At 40.0% G+C, this 26,840-nt stretch overlaps 1 protein-coding gene across 3 annotated transcripts in view; it reads left to right on the top strand.

Annotated features, from left to right (window-relative positions):
• Nucleotides 1–26,840, top strand: part of GRIA4 (glutamate ionotropic receptor AMPA type subunit 4) — a 394,136-nt gene that overhangs the window by 269,259 nt on the left and 98,037 nt on the right. For all 3 annotated transcript variants that reach the window (XM_049614164.1, XM_049614163.1, XM_049614162.1), the window contains one exon: nt 10,738–10,922. In XM_049614164.1, coding sequence (XP_049470121.1) covers nt 10,738–10,922 — 185 coding nt within the window. The remainder of the gene's footprint in view (nt 1–10,737; nt 10,923–26,840) is intronic.

The raw sequence follows: 26,840 nt of genomic DNA, 5'->3' as shown, positions 1-26,840 counted from the left end.
TACAAATAACCTCTCCCATTCCGTAGGCTGTCTTTTTCATTTTGTTGATTATTTCCTTTGCTGTGCAGAAGCTTTTGATTTAGTAGTCCCAGTGAGAGAAGTCTGCTGAAATGACCTAAGACTAAGGCTGAGGCTTAAACTGAAATCAGAAGGTACAAGTTAGGATGAAGAACATAGACTTTCTCAGCACAAAGGGTAGCCACTGGAATACGTGAAGCAAGTGAGAAAGACTGGTTTACTCAGTGAACTGCTGATCTTCAGTGTGACTTGAGGGATGTGTAGCTCAGAGAGATTGTGAGAGACTGGTGTGGAAAAATAAGTGCCACCATCGCCGCCAGTCATTTCTGTCCCATCCTTGCTTCATTTTTCTTCGTAACACCTGCCACCTCTTGTCATCATAAATGTATTTGTGTATTTGTTTATTGTCTGCCTTAGCCCAGGAGTGTAAGGTTCTCGAGGGTCTGCACGTTCTACTGTCTTTGTTATTCCTGTATATGCAGACTCTCGAGCAATGGCCTGCATACAGTAGACCCTCAGGAAATATTCACTGAGTGAAAATGGAAAGGATAAGTAGGGACCTTTTCATGGAAGATCTTAAATACAATATGTAGGAAGAAATATCAGCATTGACTAGAGATGACGGTGAAAAAAAAGTGACAAGTCTGAGAGCATCTCCTGGGTTTCTGACAAAACCGAGTTGAGTCCATGGCTAGTAACCAAACACAGAATTGAAGAATAAGAGTTAAGTTTTTCTTTTCGTTTTCCAGCGGGAATGGGATGTTGAGTTATACGTTCTGAGTCTCCCAGAGTTGTGGGGAAGAATTCCCTCGCCTGCCATGAATTCACAAAGCACATCCCTTAAATAGACAAGAGCATTCTCCCTCCATTCTACCATGGGGAGTGAAGGCGATTTTTGTTAACAGCTATGGAGCAGATTCTATATGTAATAAAATCCTACATTAATCATCTTCACTGCATAGAAGTCAAAACTGGATGATTAAGGAATTCAAATACCCTGCCTCAGAACCATATAGTTGAAATGAAAAACACAGTTGTTGCAGCTGAAGGTAACTGAGTCTACCACTGAATCCATCATTTGTTTCTTGGCACGCTGTTCAAGAAATCACTCTTTATTTATATGATCACCTCAGTGTCATTTCCCCAGTAAAGAAATTTAATAGTGAGTAATCAAATGTATTCACTCTCAGTCACTGACCTGAGTTTACAATTACTTCTTGGAATTGAGCAAGCCTCAGTGGGATATAAAAATTAGGCTAATCATATGGTGAATACTTACTTCATCCTGTGTTTGTTCCTGCTAGGAACAGAAATTGTCTCGGTAATTGTATGCAAATCCTTTCAACAGAATCATCTAAAGAAAATTATGTGCTGCTACTCCTTTTCAAAAGAAAAGACAAAGTAATGTTTTAAAATATCACTTTCAAATCAACCAAAATGAATGGTTTTGGCTTTGTATATAAAAGCCGGATCTAAATTAATATTATTTACAGTACACAGTTTGGCACGTGAAGTAACAAACTGATATCTAATAGGATGTGTAACACTTCCATGTGTTTTGTGTTGCTAGTGATTGCTTTCATGTTTAATTAATGAGCTCTCTGGGACTCAGGCTTCAACGTAGGGTAGAGTAAATTAATTGGTCTTTTAAAAACCAGCATTTTGTGGAGAGCACTGACCATCCTCAGCCAGTGAACGAGCTCTTCAAGGTTAGCTGAGGATTTGTTTTTATAAACCAAATGTAGTTCTGTTTTTAGCATTGAGAATAGAGTTCTTTCTAAACCGGATTTCAAATTTCCTTTAATTCTGATTTTTTTTTTTTTTTGAGGCTTGTTTCAGCCTTTGTTAATGACTCAAGATGGTTGCTAGAAAGACTGATAACAGAAACTGTAGAGCAGTTTCCAGGGATACCCTGAGGAGGGCTGAGGTGTGCAAGGCTCCTGGCTCCTATTCCTCATGACTCCTCTCTGCCCTGGTTTGGGAGTTTTTGCACTTACCTGCCACATTGTTTTAGCATCTAAATGCATAAAAATGGCAGTCTTGTATGGTTCCAACCCGCTATGATAAAGAATCTCCCGGTATACTCGATGGATGAGTACAGAATGAAGTGGCAAGTGTAGAATTTGGAGACAAGCAAGCCACTGACCTTCTCCATTGTCCCCCATCTTTGTTCAAATGACTGTAGACTGGACCTGGACTCATTTCTGGAGCCTCCTGTTGGGCCTCCCTTTCTTCCTTCTCTACTGGAGTCCATCCTGTCAGCTAATATGAAAGCAGTTTTGTCACCTGCCTGTGTTCCGAAGCCTCCAGTGTGTCCCTCTTAAAAATGAAGTAAAATTTGGGGCACCTGGATGGCTCAGTCAGTTGAGCGCCCAACTTCAGCTCAGGGCATGATCTCATGGTTCGTGAGTTCGAGCCCTGAGTCTGGCTCTGTGCTGACAGCTGGGAGTCTGGCGCCTGCTTCAGACTCTGTCTCCCTCTCTATTTGCCCATCCCCTGCTCATTCTCTGTCTGTCTGTCTGTCTCTCTCTGTCTCTCTGTCTCAGCTGTAGACAAACATTTAAAAAAATTAAGTAAGATTTAACTTCCGGTTTTTAACTATTGAAGCACATTCTTCGAGTGCCCTTTAGTGGCCAGTCTTCTAGCTCAGGAAACAGAACCAGTGTGCCTCCCTGTGTGAGCCTGCACTTCTGTGGGGGCAATGACGATACACGCGGTACATGAATAATGTACCTAGTATATTAGGTGGTGATGTTAGAGACAGAGTCTGGCGAGGAAGGGAAATGTGGAGTCTCAGGACCAGAGAGTTGTCTTGCTGGAGAATGAGACTGGGATGGCCTGCTGAAGAGAGGGCAGGGGGTAAAGGCTGGAAAGAGGTGAAAGGGGAGCCTCATGGGCCCGCCTGGAGGACAGCAAGAGGGCACAGCTCTTGGTTTGACTGGCGGGCCTGGGACTAAGCCCCGTGGGTACAGTCGGTGAGGCTGAGGTTAGAGAGGCTGAGGTCAGAGAGTCTGGGGTCAGAGAGACTGAGGTCAGACATGCTGAGGTCGGAGAGGCTGGGTCAGAGAGGCTGAGGTTGGAGACACTGGGGTCAGAGATGCTGAGGTAGGACAGGCTGAGGTCACAGATGTGACTCAGTGGCCCGCAGTGCAGGTCCAGCAGGAGGGGTGAGCAGGAGTGACGGGGTCTGGCTTGCGCACAGCTGTGCTACCCGTGGTCCCAGGGGCGGGGGGTGGGGGGTGGTGACGAGAGCAAGGACAAGGTCAGGAGACACCTGCATGTTCCAGATCAGAGGCAGTGCTGGCTTGCACCTGCTGGGAGAAGCAGTCAGATTCTCGGTGTCCCTGAAGACAGCACCGACACCGTCTGCTGATGCGCTAGGGGTGTTGGTGAGAGGCTCACCAGAGCTGGTGAAGACCTCAACACAGCCCCAGCCCTCCTTGAGGCATCATCTCCAGCTCCCCTGTGTGCTCACATGGGGTGCAGGAGCCCCTGGGCTTGAGAACGGAGGGCCTGAGCTGAACCTCACAGCCCTGCTGGTTGTTAGGGTTATGACTTGATGTCAATCACACAGCCCATCTTTATCTCTGTTTCTTCACCTACAGGGTGGGGACAGTCCTACCTCTTTCACAGGCCGGGCCGCTCTTGAGGTCCCGGCACATTGTCAAATGAAAATAAAGCTTTGTATGTTTATGAACCTACTACTCCAGCAGATTAGTCTCTAAACTATTAGTAATCCGTTAAGTGTTCCTCAAGCTTCCCACCTCACTGTCTCTCCAGCAGACCCTCCCCTTCTCTACCTGTCATTCTCTGCACAGAGCAGTCCTGTCTCTAAGGGGCCCTGTCCCTCCTTTCCACTCAACAATTTGCTCTCCCAGAGTGTTGCATATTGAATAAGTTTAACGTGCAAAATTAGGTCTTAAGTACTTTAAATGCTTAATATGAGACAAAAGTTATTTGCTTGCTGTTAATTCACAAATTTATATTTTTTATTATTTTCGTAAGCTTATTTTTATTTATTTTGAGAGAGAGAGAGAGAGAGAGAGAGAGCAAGTGGGGGCGGGGGTGGGGAAGAAGAATCCAGAACAGGCTCCAGGCTCCGAGGTGTCAGCACAGAGTCTGATACAGGGCTCGAAGTCACGAATACGAGATCATGACCCGAACTAAAGTCAAGAGTCAGAAACCTCACCAATTAAGCCATCCAGGCGCCCCAATTCAAAATCTATATTTTAGATGCAACTATATGGTTGCGTTTAGTGCAAGTTTGAATTGTGAAGTTTTTATATTGTGAAAAAAAATAATTGTGAATTTTGCTTAGTGTGATATTTAAAATTTATAAAACTTCAGCCTATGAGCAAAATCATAACCATACAGAAATCATGCCAGACATTTATTCTGATCAGGAAACTAGTCTTTAGTTATTGGAGTTTAAGACTATACAAAATTTTGAAGAATGCCTTTCTTGCGTGAAAAGGCTTTGCTGTGCACCATAAAAAGATGGGTAAATACTCATAGTGCTGAGCAGATTAAACAATTCTGGAAGAAAACTTGAAAAGATCTCCAGTTTATTCTTTTTTTAACTTTTTTTAATGTTTATTTATTTATTTTGGGAGAGAGAGAGAGAAGGAAGAAGGGACAGAGAGAGATAGAGGGAGAGAGATAATCCCAAGCAGCCTCCTTGATGTGAGCACAGAGCCCAATGCGGGGCTCAAACCCATGGAACGGTGAGATCATGACCTGAGCCGAAATCAAGAGTCAGATGCTTAACTGACTGAGCCACTCAGGTGCCCCTCCAGGTTATTCTTAGGGACTGTTCAGAATGTAGAGAGATGGTCTCTAGCCTGAAGCAAGAGAGAAAACTGGGTTTCTCAAACCTGTGTCAGAATCTAGCATACCGGTTCGGGTGATGAAGGAGGTGACTGCCAGGCCTTATCACCAGAAGTCACTTGACATCTGAAATCCAAGTAGAAAAATACGTGCTTCTTCAGGACGTCAAAGAGACCTAAGTTCCTGTAGAAAACAGGACAAAATGGCCACCAACAGAACAGATTGTTGTTACGCCCAAATCCACCTCCTCCTCATCCCGTTTGTTTTGTCAATCACCAAGTTGAGTTATCCTTCTCCCACAGTCTCAGATCCACTCTCCTTTCCTGTCATGTCTTACCTGGATCCCTTCAGTATGGCATGAACTGATTTTCCCATTTCCTGTTGCTCTCATCCACAGTGTTTCTCACACCTCAGCTGAATGATCACTGTACAACACATTTGTCATTCTCTTCCTCATGTCCCTGGGGAATAAAGACTGAATTCTGTGATACAGTGGAGAAAGCCCTTGTGATGACACTTGCCTGCCATTCTCTCCAGCCCTTCCTGCAGTCCTCACCAGTTCTCCAGCACCCTCCTTGTCCTTCCAAACACACAAGATAAACCGGACATATTTCAGGTTCCTGGATGTGAACTGCCACGCTTTGTCTTACCTCTGAGCCTTTTAAAATTCTGATTCCTCCCTCTAAAATTCCCACTAGTTCACTCATGCATTCAGACAATTTGCTGAGCATCAACTGTGCCCCCACTGAACTACGAACCGAGCCCAGAAGTGGTCCCTATGTTCACGGAGCTCACAACACAGTGGAAGGCAGAGGCATCATCAGATCATCATTAAATACGTAGCCAGAAACTGTGGGAAAATCTCTGAAAGAAATGTACAGAAAGCTATAAGAGCTTGAAGAGCTCAGAGGAGAAAGTGATCAGTCAGGGGTAGGTAAGTTATGTTTGCAATAAGCTCCGAAAGATGAAAGAAGACAAAGGTAGAAGGAAACAGTTTTTTAAGGGCAATGGTAGCATGTGCAAAGGCACTGAGGTAGAGATGCATGGTACCTCCTAGAACTTCTGAGAAGTGCAGTATTGCTGGAGAATGTAAAACAGAGACATTAGTGGCCCAAATGATACTGAAAGAGAGGGAGGGATGATTATGATTTTGGTATATATCAGAAAAGAATAAGAAAACAGGGCACTGCAAGGAAGTGCCATGGAGTTTCTGCCTACAAAAATCAGTCTACTTGCTGTGTAAACAAGTGATGTATAAGTTAATAGGTTCGACCATTCTTTGCACTGAAATCAAATTCTCCAGCGGCCTGGAGAAAAGCCCAGGAGAAATAAGGAAAAAAAAAATAGTGCTAGGGAATGTCTGGAGAGAGGAGTTCTATGCTTTGAACCTCTGGCAAATGGTTAAACGTATTTGCTGTATTCCCATATTAATGAGGGTTAGCTTCAAGTGCCACTAACGGAAACTTTAAACATTTAAATTACTAAGTTCACCTGTAAGATGGCATCTGAATTAACTATGAACACTGGAGTATAGGGGTCAGGAAACGATGAATGTTCTTGTCAGAAAATACGAGAGGCCACAGGGAAAATCTAAGACCCAGAATGCCCATCTTTAAAGATGGATTTTCCATTTTTACTCTTGATTGTAGACAAGGAAGACTCGTCATCTTATATCAGGTTTGCATGTATGGCCTCAAACTATTTAAGTTAGAAGGTCTTTGTTTATTTTCGCTCTGCCCTTCATGAACTGTGGCATAAAATAAATGCTATAGTCACAGCTGCCCATAAATTTAACCAAGCTACATGTTGGTTCCTCCAACCATGTGCTGAGACCTTAGAGTCCAGACAGTGGCCTTTGAACACGTGATTTCCAGGCTAAGCTGCTTTGGTACGAGTCCAGACTCTGTGGTCACAACATCTGCTCTCCATTTCCAGCATGGCGGCATCAGATGCCGAGGATTCCAGACTCTTATTCCTCCCTAAGACTGAGGTTAATCCACAGCATGAAGTATACTCCCAGGCATAGAAATCTTTCTCTTCAAATCCACTAGCTGGGGATGCCCGTGATTGTGCCCAGACCAGAGAAATCACTAGACTGGTGGTAGATGCCTGCCTAGCAATTCATGAGGTTAATGAGAGGGGTTGTAATTGGAGTACATACAAGCAGTCGCTGTGCCCCTTCTCTTTTCTAAGCTCAGCAACCCCCATGGGATAGACTCAGCCCTCTCCTTTCCAGACGGGTTCTCACGACCTCGAGGTTTCTACACCCCTATTCATCATGATGGGGCACACTTCATCTGATTACTTCACTACCCTGACGACACTCCTTGATAATGTCTACAGTCTCACTTCGTCTCGTTTTCTCAATTTCTCAGCCTTCCAGTGATGCAGCTTTGAGTGTACCGATGACCTTCTAATTAAAGAGCACTATGAGCTCTTCTCTGTCCTTATCCAAGGGAAGTTTTCTGTTTTTGTTTTTTTACAGCTTATGGATAACTCCCTTCTTTTGAAATTATGTCCACCATGACATAAACTTCTCATGATTCTCCTCCTGCTCCTCTGTGTACAGATAGTTGAATCAAATAACTCTTGAAAGAGAGAACGTCACATAAACAAAATCCAGCTTGTGTTGCTAGCAGCCACTTGTCTGGATGGTACTGCTCATGGAAAATACACCATTCCCCATGGATGATGTAAAAGCTGTTGATGTGTGTGTGGAGGCAGTAGTTCAGAACTGCTTACATCACTGTGATCAGTTGTCAGCATAATTGATAACATCATTACGTGACGTAATAACATTTTTAAAAATACCTGTGTGTGTCACTTGATAGTGTTCTTTAATTACTTACTCTAGGACAGTACTGTGATCTTGTCCATGGGATGGTTTCGCTACGAGTCTAATAAAATTATTTTGGTTATTTATACGATACTGTGTAATTTGCATAATAGTTACTTAGTAAGTGACTAGATAGTTAATTCCTTGTAGACACAGGAATCATGTCTTTATCTTGGCAGCAAACCTTCAAGAATCTTGGATGTAGTAGGTTTTCAGTAAATTATATTGAATTAAAATGTTAGGCGGCTTATTAATGTAGAAGCAACACTAAAAAGATCCTTTACAGTAGTACAGTCTCTGTCTGTCTTGTGGGATTCACCCAGCACTGCAGTATTCATGGCCAACAATATTGCCTTACAGATTTCCTAATAAGTAGGAGACACAAATCATAGCCAGATGTAGATTTAGTATGACATGACTTGTGATTTTTTAGTTTATATAACAGCTAAGTTACATAATCATAGATTCAGCAGCAGTATTTTCTCCAAGTTACAACTATCCTGGCAAATAAATAAGACACACACCTCTGAGTGGCATAAATAAGAAAGCATATTAAAATCCAACACAGCTTATAAAAGAATTCAAGCTTCCAACCTGTAACTGCATGTCCCTTGCATTGCATTGAAAAGATGCCATTTACTTCTGACCATGATTAATGATTCTTTTTAGGCAGCCAACTTTCTTTGCCGTTTAACAAAGATTGTGTCCTAGGGGTTCGTCTATGTCAATTCTAGTGTCATCTGTAAATCAGAAAAAGCAGATAACGAAATGTTGAATTTGAATTATAGTTTTGGCATTAGTGTGAACCTTGAAATATCTCTTATGCAACGGTGAACATATATGAATTTCATCAGAAGGCTTGCCACTGTACATTCTGTGAAAGTCCCGTAGGAAGGATAATAACAACCTGGATGCTTACTTGGTGACATGAATCCTGATAAGCACATGATGCCAAAAATTTTAAAAAATAAATAAATTTAAAGGTGATACATAAAGAATTGATCCCACGGAGCAGGACAACTGCTTTGGTGTGTGTGCCCAGTAGTTCTCATTTGTACGACATGCAAAAAATCAAGCAGAATGCCCTTAAATTATTTTGGTTTGACAACAAATAGAGGGAGAAAAAGGAAAAGGAAGATGTCTGTTGGTATTTTTGAAAAGAACGTGTTCATGGGTGTCAATAAAAGTGAATAAAAAAAAAAGTGAATAAAAGTAACATTGCCTCCCTTCCTAGCAGAGAGCAAGTCTCAGTAACTGAATAAATGAGGCATGAGCAGGTACATTAAGAGAGCACTCAGACCATCCTGTGACATTTGTGCCCAACAGAAAACAAGGGAAAGAGCACTGGACTTGGGGTGGAGGCCGAGGGGAATCTAGGTGAGATTTGAAAAGATAATGATAGGCATACGTTGCAGAAGGGAAAACTAAATAGAGCAGTAGATGTACCAGAATAATTATATAGTAATTAACATGCCCTCTTTCTTCCTCTTTGGGGAATTTTTTTTTTCATTTAGATAAAAATGAGTCCTGACTGCCACAGTATTTCATTTGGCAGGATATCAGGTAATTTATATTTCAAATATGATCTCATCATCAGTTCCATCTGTTGATATTAACTGAGCATCCGTAACGTTTGAAACTCTGACTTGTAGAAAATATACCGAAAAATCAAAACCCTTGAATCTGAGAGACTCATACCAAGCATAAACCTGAATAAATGTCCTCTTATGTTGCAAGTTCTTTGTATTCAAGTATTTGCTTTTAATCCACCTGGTTCTACAGGCTCACTCCAGGGACCAGGGGAGGGAGAGACCATAGGCATCTGTCATAGAATGAACTCAAAAGAAATGCCAGACCTTCTTAAAAAGGACTAGCATATTTTTTTATGCTAAGCCACAAGGGGGAAAAAATAACTGGGTACCAGGCTCTGAGTCTAACCAGTTCGTGTGTAAGGGCTGTTCATAGTTTAAAGTCTCCGCCAGTCCAAAACCGAGAGCCGAAAAAAGCAAGATTTCAAGACAGTGTTGGCCCGAAGAAACACTCCAGGTGCTGTATTCCAAGTTTTGCGCATCTTCCTTAATCCAGATACCAAGACCTCTTACTTCCCTTCTGTGCTGGTTGATGCAGAGAGGTCTGGATGGACAACAAGGCACAGACCCCCCCATTCGCTGGAAGGCTGTCTCCAGCTAACGAATACTCCTCAGATTTCAGCAATCTTGGATGAGTGTCCTCAATCTTCATGACCCCGTACAAGTTGTTTGTTCTCCGTACTTGGTACCCACGTCCAACAAGGCAGATTTAACCAAACCGTCCCTTTGGGCCAACACTGCATTGAGCACAGCTATCATTACACCATTTTAAACTCGATTGCCTTTGTTTCTTTGAATGTCTTTTTCTCCTCTACTAGATTATGAGTTTGGGTGCCTACTGCCCCACCTAGTAGCCGTTCAGTTCAACCTCAATCCACATCATCCCCCAGCCAAGAGACAAAGAGTTAAAGAACGCCTTCTTTCCAGAAAAAGCAGGGAGGGGACATAATCATGCCTCTCCCTTCACAATAATGGGTCTTCAATACATACTTTTGCATTGTTTTTTCTACATCATCTCTTCCATAGCTGAATCCAAAAAAAATGTTTTTACTACCATGTTTGAGTGAAGAGCCTAAACAGTTGTTCAAAATTAATTCTTTCCAGTGAGTAGAATTAACAAAATGAATTTATGAAATTGTATTGACTGCCGGTAGTACTGAATTTGGTTTTTGGTTTATCTCATCAAAAACATGTCTAAAGCAAGGTAATGTTCTCCAGTAGAGAAATTCTGAGAACTTCTTAAGGTGTTCTTCCTTCATCCAAGTAATCTTTTAAAGGGTGTTGCCTCAAGTAGAGAAAGCAAAAACAAGTGATTCACAAATAACCAGTCAGATTTTAAATTTCTAAAGCATTCATTGTGTATTTGCAACATAAAAATGTTGCTGTAGATTCAGTGCCTACATAAGTTATTGAAGGGGAGTTAAAGTATGATTTTGGTAACCCGTCTGGATTTTTTTTCCCCACTAGGATACTCAATACTTCAAGCTATTATGGAAAAAGCAGGACAAAATGGTTGGCATGTCAGCGCTATATGTGTGGAAAATTTTAATGATGTCAGCTATAGGCAACTTCTAGAAGAACTTGATAGACGACAAGAGAAGAAATTTGTAATAGACTGTGAGATAGAGAGGCTTCAAAACATATTAGAACAGGTAAGTCCTGGATTTTATGTTACTATAACCCTATGCCTTCTACAAAAAGTTGACTCTTGATTTACTTGTTCCCATCAATATTTCCTCCCCACCATTTCGTCTGAAGTGCAGCATTCAGGATTTTTCATTCCATGATTCATCTCCACAACTAAATCATAATCCTTTATCACCAAAGGACGTTTGGTTCTCAGGTCTCAGTGCATTAGAAGCACTATTTCTCACACATTTTTAAGACCTGCCATAGAAAGGACCTTTTGTGAGTCATCAAGAGCTCTTGGCCTCCTACTTTCATAAACATTAATTTTGAAGACTAATGCCATCTACAATCTTAGAAAGTTTCAGTATTTGTGACTGTGTGTTTTTGGTAACCTTTAGAAAACTAGCTGCGTGAGAACCAACAACATGTAAAGCAATGAAGTAAAAGTTAAATTGCATACTGTGTATAGCTTATTTTCCTCTACATGTTTAAGTGCACAGTGAAGATGGCTTTCAACTCTTCACAAATGAAGACTCCTGTAATAAATTTTTCAATAAATGCTTGTTGATTTGACTTGAAGTAGACAGGAAAAGGTAAAAGTGAGCTTTGTTATTGTGCTAAATGATAGGAAAATATCCTCAAATAGTGGTTAACTTTTGCCTTCCTCCTGACCCTACATGTCGTGATGAGCTGTAGCTCTATTTGGCCAAAATTGCAGGGAATGAATGCCATCTAGTGGCTTCGGAAATGTTCGCTCCTGTTTCTCTACACCAAGTCAGGTTGGCTGAAGCAGTATTGTAGTGATGTTTTGTTGGTTATTTTACCACATACAGTTTGCATCATAATAGGGTTTGATTTGTAGTAGTAAACTTACCAATGTGGAGGTGTATTTATAAGAATAACTCAGGTACCCAACTAGAAAAATCAAAACCAAAATACGTTTCAGAGCTTCCTCCTTAATATTGAGGGGCCCTAAACTCAATGGCCAGAGTTTCCCCCATCAACTGTGTAAGAATTAGTGCAACTTAAAGGTAAAAAAGCATGTGGTCGTTCTTTGAAACGTCTGGTGAAGCCAGTCTATACTGTAAGAGGAAATGAAAGAATATTCACTTCCTGTTAACTTTTCATAGAAGAAGAAAAAAAGAAACTTGATTGAAGAAATACGTTTATACCGTATTGGAATATATTAATTATAAACCTGTATGTCACTCAGGTTTATTCCTGAGTGGGAGTCCAAAAAGTCATCAAGGTTGCAACTATTCGAGGTGTATGGAATTTTTAAATGTGTATTTATGGAGTCCAAGAAAAAGCTTTCGGTCTTACTTGCCTAAGTAAGACAGTCACTTCAGCTCAAACCCCGTCTTCACTCCCTCCCACTGCCACCCCTGCGTGGAGAGTTTGAGTTGTTTGCCATGAATGACTGAAGCTCTGTAAATACCTCCTCATGAATCCCACAGAACAGTCAGTTCTGAGAACTGCCTGGGTTACCATGTTCCTGTCAGAAGGCCAGGAAGGCTCAGAAAGACCCCCCACACACACACACTTAGCGCTTGTGCTTAAATGACCACGTCTGGAGAAGCCCCATTTCAGGGCTTAGCTGGTTTCTGAGAAGGAAATCATGCCCGGGGGCTTTGGATAAACTCTGTGAGCAAGCCTGAAATAAAAAATCTTGCTAAGGGAACCAGATGTGGTTTTTTTTGTTTTTTTTTTTTTTGTTTTTTTTTGTTTTTTGTCATCTCAAAAAGATCATTTTTTAAAATACACTTTTGTTTTTTAAGAGGCAGAGAGAGCAGGGGAGTGACAGAGAGAGGGAGAGAGAGAGAGGATCCCATACAGGATCTCCAGTGTCAGCGCAGAGCCTGACGCAGGCCTGGAGCTCACGAACTGTGAGATCATGACCTGAGCCGAAATGAAGATTTGAATGCTTAACCATCTGAGCCACCCAGGTGCCCTTCAAAAATATTGTTTTTATATTCTTTAGTCTTAGTGAGATATGATTAACATATAACATTGTGTACGTTTAAGATGTGCAGTGTGGTAATTTGATACACTAACGTATTATGACGTGGTGACCGACCACAGAAGGGCTGGTGAACGAACAATTCTGTCACTTCATGTGGTCACCATTTCCTTTTGGGGATGAGAATATTTCAGATCTACTCTCCTAACAGGTTTCAGATAACACAGTATTGGTTTTTTAAAATTTTTAAGCTTATTTATGTATTTTCAGAGAGAGATGGAGCAAGCAGGGGAGGGGCAGAGAAAGAGACAGAGAGAGAATCCCAAGCAGGTTCCGCGCTGTCGGGACAGAGCCTGATGCAGGGGTTGGACTCACAAACCATGAGTTCATGACCTGAGCCGAAACCAAGAGTTAGAAACTTAACGGACTGAGCCCCGTGACGCCCTCGTGACACAGTGTTGTTAACTGTGGTCACCAGGCTGTACATTAGATCCCCAGAACTTAGAAAACTTGAGCATGTCTTTTCCGTGTCTCTTCTTCCTCCCGAATTCTAAACTGTTTATTTTCTCTCGTGACTGCATAGTAATAATGAGACTTTGTCCCTCTCAACTATAAACCTAATCGATTGTACAAAATCTACAGTATTATGAGAATATAATATACTTTGTCCTGCAAAATTTTCCCCCCAAAAAAGACATGTTCTGATCTTGAACATGATTTTTTTTTACTATCTATATTTTAATGCTTTGTACCTCTAAGCCAAATCATTTTTTAATGTTTCTTGGTTTTACTCCTGTCTCATCTAAACATAAGAGCTAATCCAAACTTTATCAAGAGTTTCTACATGTATTTTAATACACCTGTATTTCAACATCCTCTTTAATAAATTGAAATAACAGGAGAAAACAATTTCAGAGAATCAACCAAAGCAGTTTTTAAAACAGTAAAATGCTAAATAATCTTGATCAGGAAAATGCTTTTGAGAAGTAGCCCTCTTTCAGAAGAAGGGGAAGTTAATATAATGCAGATAAGGGGACGTGTTAGTACATTTATGGAAGGGTAGGCAACCTCCAGACTGCAGTAACATGCTATCCATAAGTACTCTGCTGATATTTTCATTCATATCAGTTTTCAAATCATAATGGAAATGGCTCACACAATTTTCTCCTAAAATGTGTGAATGGACAACTATAATTAAAGAAGCACTTCATCTTCTGTACCTGTTTTCCAAGTTATTTTTATGCCTAATTCATTCTAATGAATGTATCGCTGTTTATTTTTTTTTAATATCTCTTTTCTGTAATCTCTGCCCAAAAGACTTACAGGATGTGTCAGGATTTTCAAATTAATTAAAATTAGTTGCTTTTAGAATTTTGCAACATCTTTTTTAACTTAATTATAAATATTCTATGGCAGCAGATCTCCAACAAATAGTAGGCTTGAGAATCAACTGGATTGAGGTATCGGCTTTGTTAAAAATGCAGAATTTTATCCCTGTCTTTAGATAGTTTGCTTGAAAAACTCTGACCTTAGGCCCAAAACACTACTAAAAAAGCAAAACTGTCACTAGAAATCTGTGATAAGGACAACAAAACTAAGGTGTTTATTAAAGCTAAAGTTCTTGACTATAAGGGTGAGTAAATGAATGCTTCATAGTTATACTTTTAAATATGGGCTTTATCTTTATTTTTTTAATTTCAGTTGGCTTATTTTTTTAATGTTTGAAGCTTTTATTTAAATTCTAGTTAGTTAACATACAGTTTCAGAAGTAGACTTCAATGATTCATCACTTACATATAACACCCAGTGCTTATCACAAGTGCCCTCCTATTAATACCCATCACCCATCTAGCCCATCCCCCACTCACTTCCCTCCATCAACCCTTAGTTTGTTCTTTATAGTCAATAGTCATTTTTGTGATCTGCATCCCTCTCTGTTTTTCTTTCCAGTATGTTCATCTGTTTCTTAAATTCCACGTATGAATGAAATCATATGACATTTGTCACTCTCGGACTCATTTCATTTAGCATAATACATTCTAGCTCCATCCACGTTCTTGCAAATTGCAAGATTTCATTCTTTTTTGATGGCTTGAGTAATATTTCATTCTGTACATGTTCTGCGTTTTCTTTGTCCATTTATCAGTCAATAGACATTTGGGCTGAATGCATAGTTCTATTTTTAACTCTTTGAGGAACCTCCACACTGTTTTCCGGAGTGGCTGCACCAGTTTGCATTCCCACCAAGAAGGTTCCCCTTTCTCCGCATCCTTGCCAACATCTCTTGTTTCCTGAATTGTTAATGTTAGCCATTCTGACAGGTGTGAGGTGGGATTTCATTGTGGTTTTGATTTGTATTTCCTTGGTGGTGAGCGATGTTGAGCATCTTTTCATGTGTCAGCCATCTGGATGTCTTCTTTGGGAAAATGTCTATTCATGTCTTCTGCCCATTTCTTAACTGGATTATTTGGTTTTGGGTGTTGAGTTTGAGAAGTTCTTTATAGATTTTGAATAAACTTTTTATCAGATATGTCATTTACAAATTTCTTCTCCCGTTTCGAAGGTTACATTTTAGTTTCGTTGTTTCCTTTGCTGTGGAGAAGCTTTTTGTCTTGATGAAGTCCCAATACTTCATGTTTGCTTTTGTTTCCCTTGCCTCTGGAGACATGTCTAGTAAGAAGCTGCTGTGGTTGAGGTCAAAGAGGTTGCTGCCTGTGCCTAGGGTTTTAGTAGTTTTTCTGTTTCATCCATTTTGAATTTATTTTGTGTATGGTGTAAAAAAGTGGTGCAGTTTCATTCTTTGGCACAGTGCTGTCCCATTTTTATGAGCACCATTTGCTGAAGAGACTTTTTTCCATTGGATATTCTTCCCTGCTTTGTTGAAGATGAGTTGAGTTGACCGTATAATGGTGGGTCCATTTCTGGGTTTTCTCTTCTGTTCCAGTGACCTATGTGTGTCATTTTGTGCCAGTACTATACTGTACTTTGTAATATAGCTTGAAGTCCAGAATTGTGATGCCTCCAGCTTCGTTTTGTTTATGTTTGTTTGTTTGTTTGTTTGTTTGTTTCAAGATTGCTTTGGCTATTGGCAGTCTTTGGTGGTTCCTTACAAATTTTGGGATTGTTTGTTCTAGCTTTGCAAAAAAAATGCTGGTGGCATTTTGATAGAGAATGCATTGAATGTGTGTATTGCTTTGGGTAGTAATAGACATTTTAACAATATTTGTTTTTCCCATCCATGAGCATGGAATGTTTTTCCATTTCTTTGTGTCTTCTTTGGTTTCTTTCATGAAGGTTCTATAGTTTTCAGACTACAGAGCTTTTACCTCTTTGGTTAGGTTTATTCCTAGGGATTGTAGGGGTTTTGGTGCGTTTGTAAATGGGATCGATTCCTTGATTTCTCTTTCCACTGCTTCATTACAATGTATAGAAATGCAACAGATTTCAGTATATTGATTACATCCTGCGACTTTGCTGAATTCACGTATTAGTTCTAGCAGTTTTTTGCTGGGGTCCTTCAGGTTTTGTACATAGCATATCATGTCATCTGCAAATATTGAAGTTTGACTTCTTCCTTGCCAATTTGAATGCCTTTTATTTCTTTTTGTTGTCTGATTGCTGAGGCTAGGGCTTCCAGTACTGTGTTAAATAACAATGGTGAGAGTGGACATCCTTCTCCCGTTCCTGACCATAGAGGAAAAGCTCTTACTTTTTCCCCATTAAGGATGATATTAGCTTAAGGATATTAAGGAAGTGGGTCTTTCATATATGGCCTTTATGAAGTTGAGGTATGCTCCTTCTTTCCCTGCTTTGTTGAGGGTTTTTATCAAGAATGGATGCTGTACTTTGTCACAAAGATGCTTTTTCTGCATCTTTTGAGAGATTCATATGGTTCTTACCCTTTTTTTTTAATTAATGTGGTGTATTATGTTGATTGATTTGCAAATATTGAACCAGTCTTGCAACCCAGGAATGAATCCCACTTGGTCATGGTGAATGATTCTTTTAATGTACTCTTGGATTCAATTTGCTAGTGCCTTGTTGAGAATTTTTACATCTATGTCCATCAGGGATACTGGCCTATAATTCTCCTTTTTAGTGGGGTCCTTGCCTAGTTTTGGAATCAAGGTAATGCTGGCCTCATAGAATGAGTTTGGAAGCTTCCCTTCCATAGATTACTGTTCAAAATAGCAAGTAGCCGTGTATGCATTCAAACATTTCAAAACATCAGTTTCAAAACAACTATTCGCGAGTGTAGTTTAAGGTATATTGATTTTTCTATGCTAAATTACACCATAGGAAAAAAGGAAGAATTTATATAAATATTACCCACTGAGTTTTAAGGTAATAGAAATGTAACAAAACTACAAAGCTAGATTTATTGTCATTGTTTGCACAAGGCTGTAATAAAACAAGTTGCATTTTTGGCCTTCTAAATCCAGTGGGCAATTTGGTCCACTCATCTGCTGAAAATAACTCTGAAAAAAAAAAAGACAAAAACCAAAACTACTCTGTGAGTATTTGTTAAATTTGTGATCAATTATTAAAGCTGTCAATTTTTACTTTAATATACCATATTGGGCACTAGCATTATTCACCTTACATAGTTTTCTTCCTCTGACAATCAATTATTTTATAAAATAGCTAAAAATAATATAGCTGGAATCCAATGAATTGCTTTCATATCAAAATCAGTGCTTTATAGTGGAAACCTTTTTATATATTATTTTATTTTCACACATATCCATTAATTTTGAATCCTGAGCTTGATTACTTACAAAGAGTCCTTAGGGACTCTAAGACCTTATCAACTGAATATCGACTACCAGACTGATACATATACTTAGCCCAGTAGCAGAAAAGCAACAACAAACTTGATCTTAACTGTCTTTCTGGCATCAAAAATTATTTGAGCAAAATAGCACTTAAGGCTAATGGTTGCTCACACGTTTTACTCCACCATGAAAAATAACAAGGGTCACGCAGCTAAATTCCCATGTTCCTGTGGTCAGTGAAACCCTTCTCTCATTACACCCAACTCATCCTCTAGATACAGTCATTACATAGGGCCACAGGTGGTTTGTACTCTCTGCTACCTCTTTCTTTGCTCATTCAACCTATATCCCCAAAATTATGTTTCCAAAAAAGATGAATATTTTCACTTTTTAAGAAATGTGCAATTATTTATTTTTAAAAAGTAAACAGAGGGACACCTGGGTGGCTCAGTCAGTGGAGTGTCCAACTGTTGATTTTGACTCAAGTCATGATCCCAGGGTCATGAGATCAAGCCCATGTCAGAATTCACACTGGGCATGGAGCCTGCTTGGGACTGACACACTCTCTCTCTCTCTCTCTCTCTCTCTCTCTCTCAGGAATAAATAAATAAGTAACAGAAAAAAAAAAGTAAATGAAATAATTTAATGCCCATGATTCTACTTCTCCTTACTCTGAATAAAGCACATTCAACTGAGGTGATGTTAGAAAATTTTGCTCACTCTAAAATTCACGAATGCTATTTCTGATAAAGACTGACTGATAATTGCATTTGATCCTGAAACAATATAATTTTACACATGGGATACACCTTGAAAAGGAGTATAAAGTAAAACCTTGGTCAGTTGGCCCTTTCTGTACATTCATTCATTGTACCAATATTTATCGAGTGCCCACATTGGGTGAGACACTAGACTCTGTGTGCTGAAGATCAAGTGATGAGGTAACAGATTTATTTCTCTTTTCTGTTATAGTTAGCAACTCTTCTCTGGTTAACTAAGGTTTAAACCAAAAGCATTGGCTAAAATCCTATGAAAATGCCTTCTTTCCTTTAGAAATAGAGCACGTAGAAAATGATCAAGGATCTCATAACATCTCGGCGATCTGGGGATGAGTGCCCGTTCTTATCCAATACGTGATGATGTCAGAGGCGTCTGGTAGGGAACGAGAGCCAGCTGCCCTTAGGGCACATGATGGATGTATTTAAGGAGCCTCACCAAGTATTTCTCAGGAGAAGATGACAAGGACTGACCTTACATTATGAAATAGTTGTTTGACAAGGGAATAGAGAAATTGGCTCATGGGTATCTCAAACTGCCACTTTGTCTCATACCTCGAACATAATTGGTGCCCCTTTCTGCACTGTTTCCCCTTTCACTACAGAAAAGGGGAATTCAGGTTCTCATTAGACACAACGTGACACTCAGACAGTTGGCAAAGCCAGTGACCTTCCCATACTGTTTGCAAACTAATCAGGAAAGCCTAAAAGCCATGCCTGACCTCTCAGGGGCTTCTTGCGTCACCAGAGGAAGGCAGTAATCCTGCTTCAGGGCATGACCAATTGGAAAGAGGCAAATTTCTCACAAACAGCAATGTGGCCATTTGTACCTAAGTGATGGAAAGTGCACAGGGCCTCAGCAGTGTGTCCTAAGGCCAAGGCTGCCTCTTCGTCCAGTATTGCCCAGTGATAAGATCAGGGCCCAGACAGGATTTTTGGCGAACTGCCAAATGTGTCGGAACAGATAGCGTCTGCTCATCTATAATCTGCCTTTATAAGTTTTCAGATGTCTCTAACATAAAGAACTGCACTAAATCTAGAACTCTACCCACCTCCACTTCCAAAAACATCTCTGACTTGAATAAAGCATCAAAAAGAGCCAACGGCTTAAAGAGCCTGCCTCCGTGTGCCATAACTAGCTCAATCATTAGGTAGAAAGGAAGGAGCATTTTATTTACTGACTAATACCCATGGGGTCATTTTTTTCCCACACCAAGACAAAAAAAATCGTCAAAAACAGAAGTATAAGAGACAGAGGAGACAAAAAACAAGCATGGAGACAAGGAACACTAGCTTCAGTCATGAGTAGTCACTCCAGAAGAGGCCTCATCACTGGGGATGATGGCTTTGATTATTGGAACTATCTGTGGAAGGACTAAGCAGCATGCATCCCGACAGTAGGAATGAGCAGTAGAGACAGGAGGTGACAGGAGACAGGAGACAGCAGTAGAGACAGGAGAGTCCTGCGCTTGATTCCGAATGCATGCATTCAACATCTATGTTCCCAACATCCTTCCAGGCCCTGCGGGGCTGAACAAAGATGAGCAAAACATGGCCCCTAAACCAGGAAGGCATACTCTCAAGCTGGGAACTCAGAAACAAAAATGCATAATGACCAGACGATGTAATGGCTTCAGAATCAGAAATACTGCAACGTGTATCAGGACCCCAGCAAATGTGCTGACTGACCCAGTAGAATGAAGACAGTCAGAAGTGCTTCCCGGGGGAAAACAGACTTTTAAATTCAAAATGCATTGTAGTTCTCCAGGAACCAAGGAGGGGTAAGGATATTCCAGACGGAAACAAGCGGGAAGGCAAGGAGTTCTGGGAAAGCTCAGGAGGCGGAGACCCATTCTACGTGGTAGAAATTGGGCAGGCGGCAAACGTAGAAATTGGAGTGGAGCAGGTAACCCAAGATGGTGCTGACAAGACTCGAGGCAGCAGGAATGCGGATTCCTTGCGCTGTCCTAGTTCAGCTGTCTGTCTTTGTCGTCGAAATCTTGTTTCCATCAGAGCAGAGTCTGTAATTAGCATTTGCCGATATATCCCCAGTGATAGGAAAAGGGAGCAAAATAATTGTCCAATAAATGAAAGTCTGAATGAGCTTCGTTTGAAGACACAGGCAGGAGGTATCTCTCTCCCACGTTTGAAGGAAGAGCTCTCACCAGTCCTTGAAGTTTCTGGAGGTCTGCCCTCAATTACCTGGGAAGCTTTCTTGTCCAATATGTCTCGCCCGCCGAAGATGATGGGAAATCCGGGTTTTCTGGTGCTCGTACTGGCTGAAAAAGCACAAGTGTTTCATTTCCATATATTAGAGCAACAATGAGTGAGATGGAATGGGAGCAAATCAGGCACTCAAAGAAATTACTGCAGCAAAGAAATCGTATCAGCAGCTTCCTGCACTGCAGGCCCTTAGCAGGGCCCTGCTGCTTGGCTCCATTGTAACGCTGCTTCTGCATATCCGTCAGGAACCGCAGCAAAGTGAGGAGAAACTTAAAAGACATGAGGTTATGGTTTTTTGTTTTTTTTTTCTTAAAGGTGAATTTTCACTTCTTTAATCTTACGTTTTAGCTGAATTGATTTGAATGGGTAAATCCCATTCTAATGCACTGGATATGTTGTTTTCATAGAAAACAGGGGAAAAAAACACCTTTATAGATCTCAGTCAGACTAGTGCAAATGGAACTTGGTGGGAGTTAGAAAGGGGTCTCTAATTGTCTCCTAGCAACCGTTACCATGGTTGTGGATATTCCTCATTTCCTTACAAAGTAAAAAAAAAAAAAAATTAATATAAAAGGAAAAGTAAAGAAAGCAAAGGATGTATGTTTTTTGAGGAGGAAGGAAACTGGTTGGCAGAATGCTAGTACTTTTATCTTGGAAGAATTGTGAATTCTAGGCATTGATTGTGTTCAACTAAAATTGTTTTAGTTGCTGCTTCAAGAATACCTCTTAAAATAGTTTCTGTTATTGTTGTTGATATAAACATTCAAAAGCTCAGTTTCTTTTTTAAAAGATAAAAGAAAATCTAATAATTTTAGAGAAATAAGCTAGTGTTTCTAGCCTTAAATAGAAAGCTGCTGTGTAGACTTGTCTACTATGATTTAGAGAAAGGCAAGTAATATTCCTCATTAAATGGGAGACAGAGGATAACTATGTAATTTATTCCATTAGAATTCTGCATCCACTCTCCAAATGCTTAAAAGGCAGTGAGATTGACAAAAAGGAAGCAAAGCACCCAATATTACCTTTGAGGACACTTTTTGGGGTCTTGTAAACGTCAGTATAACCACACTGTATAAAACCTCCAGTGTTCCTATCAGACAGTTGAGTAATAGAGTGCACTACCTGCCAGTACGTGAAGTGACGCATCTTTTAATCAGTGATTTCGTTAGAAAGGTAACAGGACAGATTCATGCTTAATCCTCCCCTTACGCTGCACACATCTTCCCTACTGATCACCTAGATTTTCTCTGCCCTTGCGTACAACTGGTGCCAAGTTTAAGATCAGATTATGGGGGCTCCTGGGCAGCTCAGTTGGTTAAGCGTCTCTTAAATTTGGCTCGGATCATGATGTCACCGTTCGTGAATTCAAGGCCCACATCGGGATTTTCTCTCTCACTCTCTTCTCTGTCCCTCCCCCCCACTGTCTCTCTCTCAAAATAAATAAATAAACTTTAAAAAATATATTAAGATCAGATCGTGGAAGGAAGTTAAAATGGTGTCATTGTTACAAAAAAAAAAAAAGAAGAAGGTCCGCATGATCACTGGTAAATGGAAGGAAGATCAAGATTATACACAGGGAATTTTCTTTTCTTTTTTTTTTAAGTTCCCCACCCCCAGTGTCACATATACCAAGAGATTGTTATGTTCTTCCAAGTCCAGGCCTCAGTTGTCTGAATATTGCCTTATGTCTTTTCCTTTATAACCACAGAATCTATACTGGAAAAAAATTTTTTTAATTTATTTTAATGTTTATTTATTTATGTTTTTTTGAGAGAGAGATAGAGCACCAGCAGGGGAGAGGCAGAGAGAGAGGGAGGCACAGGATCCAAAGCAGGCTCCAGGTTCTGAGCTGTCAACACAGAGCCCAACGCAAGGCTCGAAACCACAGACCATGAGATCAGACCTGAGCCCAAGTCGGACGCTTAACTGACATAGCAGCCGGGGTGCCCCAGAAAAAAAAATTTTTTTTAGTTCTCTTCTTGTAATAAATTATGGTTATTTTTGCTGGTTGTTATCATATGTAAATTTGAAGGTCAAGTATTTTAATCCAGTATAATGACATAACAATATAAGTATCTTGCCCATAACATGAAAGAAACTAATTTTCTGGTCTCTGCCCACTGTACCCTATCATTTTCCTTTCTTAATCATGAACATAACATTCACCCATTTGCTTGGTTATTCAACAAATATTTATTCCATACCTATCCATTTCCAAGCACTGTGTATAAAATTAAATCAGTTGTGGTTCATTCCTTAAAGGAATTTCAAATGTAAAGGAAAACAAGAACACAAGCAAATAATATAGCACAGTGTGGAAAGGTGTAATAAAGACTAAAGCAAATGGCTGAAAGATGAGTCAGAACTCCCCAGGAAGAAGCGGTGGGAAAGGGCCTTGGCAGATGGCAGAGGGAAAGAAGAGCCCTGGGATGGAGCCATTGGCGGGGGGGGGGGGGGGGGGGTGCGGGTGGCTGGAAGCAAGTACGTGTGGTTGGAACATCAGGTGCAGGGGAAATGAGAAGACGCTCATGGCAAATTGAAGACAGGTTCCAAAGGGCTTCACAGTCTCTGTTAAGTAGTCTTCTATTCCGCATAGCCTTTAAATGTCAGTGGGTGTTTTTAGATGTGATCTGATCGATCTGTGGTTTAGAATGATAATTCTCATGACAACATAGAGAATGGACTGAAAGGGGAACAGACTGGTGATTAAGCGAGCAATGGTGCTTCGTCTTTATTTTTTATGTCTCATGTATACCAGTAGTTAGCTTCATTTATTTGGCGTCTATATCACACATATTTATTGAGTGCTTATCAGAGCCAGACAATGTCCTAGGCCCCCCCGCAAGTCCCTGACTCGTGAGGGAGCCACACAATAAGCAAGTAAATATCTAATGCCAAGTAGTGGTAATGAGAAATTCTTAAACGTATTAATTAATGTCTACTTTGCCAAGCACCACGAGATGCACTTAATTCAGGGATTCATAGTCACCATTACTTTGGTTAAGATTTTGAGAAGCTCAAATGATTAGGGTTTAAAAAGCCATTTAAAAAATGGTTTAAATTTTTTAAATTTAAAAATCATTTAAAAAATGATTAGGGTTTAAAAGAAAATTTCCTTTGGAAAATTTAACAGTATTGTTAGTTATGGATAATAGTCTTCATGGGAATAAGATCCCTACACACCTACATGCAAATACAACATACAGACACTGAAATAGGACAATATCATTTATTAGGGAGAGACATATTTTCCCTGCCTTTTTTCTCTTGATAATGACCTTTCATTTGCTTGTTTTTTTTTTTCATAGTTTCAGAGTTAGTCACTTGAACAAATGTAAAGAGTTTACATAGAAAAGTCTGTATCAGTCTGTGAAGATTGGGTCTCTGCGTACATCTCTGTCTGCACTCTGAATCCACTTCATAGGAACCTGGTTCTATGCACCAGCTGCTTTCTGAAGTCCAGCACCAAGCTGTCTGAAGTCCAAAAAACTTAATAAATTCCCCTATAAAGAAAGCATTCTCCTGAAATAAAAGTAAAGAGAGTAACTCTGGGGTCATATGTCTTCTGTATTTAACTAGTCACGGTTTACCATCTGTTGAATAGATTACAAACGTGCAAATTTTAGAACTCGTGACTAAGAAGGTACCAGCTGGCGTTATTACATAGTTGAGGCACTAACACAAAAATTATGGACAGAACATATCTTGAATATGCCTCAAATAGTTCCGTTGACTTTTTATTGTGGGTAAAGATGATCAACACAGAAGAGAAATAAGAAAATGCCGCTAAAGCAACTCAAGTCTGAAATGTATGTGACGCTTAAGGAAAGCGATGAGTAGAGAGTAAAGCTGTAGGAAGGATGTCCTTAAACAACCTTTTAAAACTGTTCTACAGAGCTGTGTACTCTATCTGGCTCTTGGGATTTTGGTGAACATTAGCATATTAAAGTCTCTAAAAATTCCTATAGCAAGGCAGCCTCAAACCTTATTTAACCTGGTGTTCCCTGCAAGAGTGGCCACAGAATTTCTTGCTCTCTCTTTAGCTCTCTCTCTCTCTCTCTCCCTCCCTCCCTGCAGTCACCTCTTTACATTTTATTTGCCTAGAAAATACAGGAAAATAAAACGTTTCCAAGAAAATAAGGGAAGTTTGAATTAAAAATGAGAGAGGGAAGAATGTTCAGATGATAATATTTCAAATCAAAATGATAAGGAAAAGAAATACGAAATTAAGGGGAGAGTGGTAAGAAGATGGTATACTAACAGGAGCCCCCAGAACCAGTGGTTCATTAACACTTCCCTACACAATCAGAGACTCTCAGGTTGGCTGGATCTTAGAGGCCATCTTTCCCATAAACAACACCTTTCCAGGGTGCTTATGCAAGCCATGTTCGAACATAGTTGATGTATAATTCAAATATCCCCTCACAATTATCCATCCCTTTGAAACCTATGTGACAATATGTGACATTTGAAGACATTTTTTCCCATCACCACCAACCCCACCCGCCCCCTCAAGTTTTCTTTATAACCCATAAATAGATATTTATTCAGTGACGACATGTCACGCAAGCAGGGAGGGGGCAGAGGGAGAGAGAGAGAATCTCCAGCAGGCTCCACAGTCAGCGAAGAACCCAACATGGGGCTCAATCCCACGACCCTGGGATCATGACCTGAGCTGAAATCAAGAGTCAGACACTCAACTGACTGAGCCACCCAGGCACCCCAAGAAATAAAATATTCTGATTTATATACTCTATAAACTACTGTTCATGGGGTTTTCAAAGAGAACAACATAAAATGTATTTAAAACTGCACAGAAAAAAAAACTATATGGTACATAATTGAACCTTTAATGATCACTTTGAGGTTGTCACATAAATAGAATTATCTACTGGATTGAGTTGCACTTACATTAAAGTGCAATATATACTATACTATAGTATAGTATATATATATAGTATATATATACTATATACTTGAACTGTCATCTTAAATGTATACCTGATAGGGTACAAGGTAAACAAAACTGAATGCAAGTTATTGAAGCTTTTTTGCTATTAGCTTTATTATGGATATATGAAGAATTTGCAAACCTAAACTTAGATATGTTAAGTTTTACCTGATAGCATTCCATCTGTGTGGCCCTGTACCAATCTGCTACAAAACGGGACTAGGGAAACCTTGCATATATGATGCGATTCAAATAAGCATTATGTGCAGATAGGAGATTATTTAAAGGAAAGGAATTGGTTTTTTTGGTTCCTTAAAAGAAAGCTGGTTTTTCTCATCCACAGCCTTGGCATTTGCCTACTACCTAATGTGATAACGAAGGGCACTGTCATAAATGTCTGTTATTTATTTTCCTCTTAGGAAAGATGTATAATAGCTGGCCAAAAAATAAGTCATTTTTCTGACTGCTATGGCCTAAGGAAGGCAATGGGGTATAGTAAAAAAAAAAAAAAAAAAAAAGACAAAATTGTAGTCAAAACATCTGGGCTGGCATCCCAGCTTCATCACTTAATGACTGTATTTATTTAATGTGTTTTTTTTATGAAAGCAAAATATTCCCCCCTCCACCTACAGCTCATTAGAATTGTTCAAAAGAATTATTTTTTTTTACATTTGTTTATTCTTGAGAAACAGAGACAGAGTACAAGTGGGAGAGGGCCAAAGAAAGAAGGAGACACAGAATCCAAAGCAGACCCCAGGCTCTGAGCTGTCAGCACAGAGCCCAACATGGGGCTCAAACCCACAGACTGTGAGATCATGACCTGAGTCGAAGTCGGATGCTTAACCGACGGAGCCACCCAGGCGCCCCATAGAATTGTTTTTTATATTGCTTCTTAAAAAATAATCTCTGTAATTAAAAAAGGGCTTTGTGCTCACTGGCTCTTTCAGGCCGCTATGTGTGTTTCACATTCGAAATCCCAAATTCCATAGAACCTTCTGTGCCTCTCTGCAAATATTTTCAATCGCTAAATTAAAACACTGTTAAACAGAATGGATCTCTGCTAAGAGATGGCCATTGTTAACATGATGAGAATCCTAATATTATTCAGTCTCTGTGGGTGTAGAATTTTGGAGCCACCATAACAGTCAGAGAGAAGGATATATTCTACGATGTGCTTTTCTGTAGCTATTGGCAGTAACCATGCTGAGGTGAGGTGTGGAGACAGAACTAAACACCTGCGTTTTAGCACTTGGTTT

The sequence above is a fragment of the Panthera uncia genome, chromosome D1 (genome assembly GCF_023721935.1).
Source record: "Panthera uncia isolate 11264 chromosome D1, Puncia_PCG_1.0, whole genome shotgun sequence".
Classification (NCBI taxonomy): Eukaryota; Metazoa; Chordata; class Mammalia; order Carnivora; family Felidae; genus Panthera; species Panthera uncia.
Note: the sequence above shows the minus strand (reverse complement) of the source record. Positions and strands in the feature narration are given on the sequence as shown.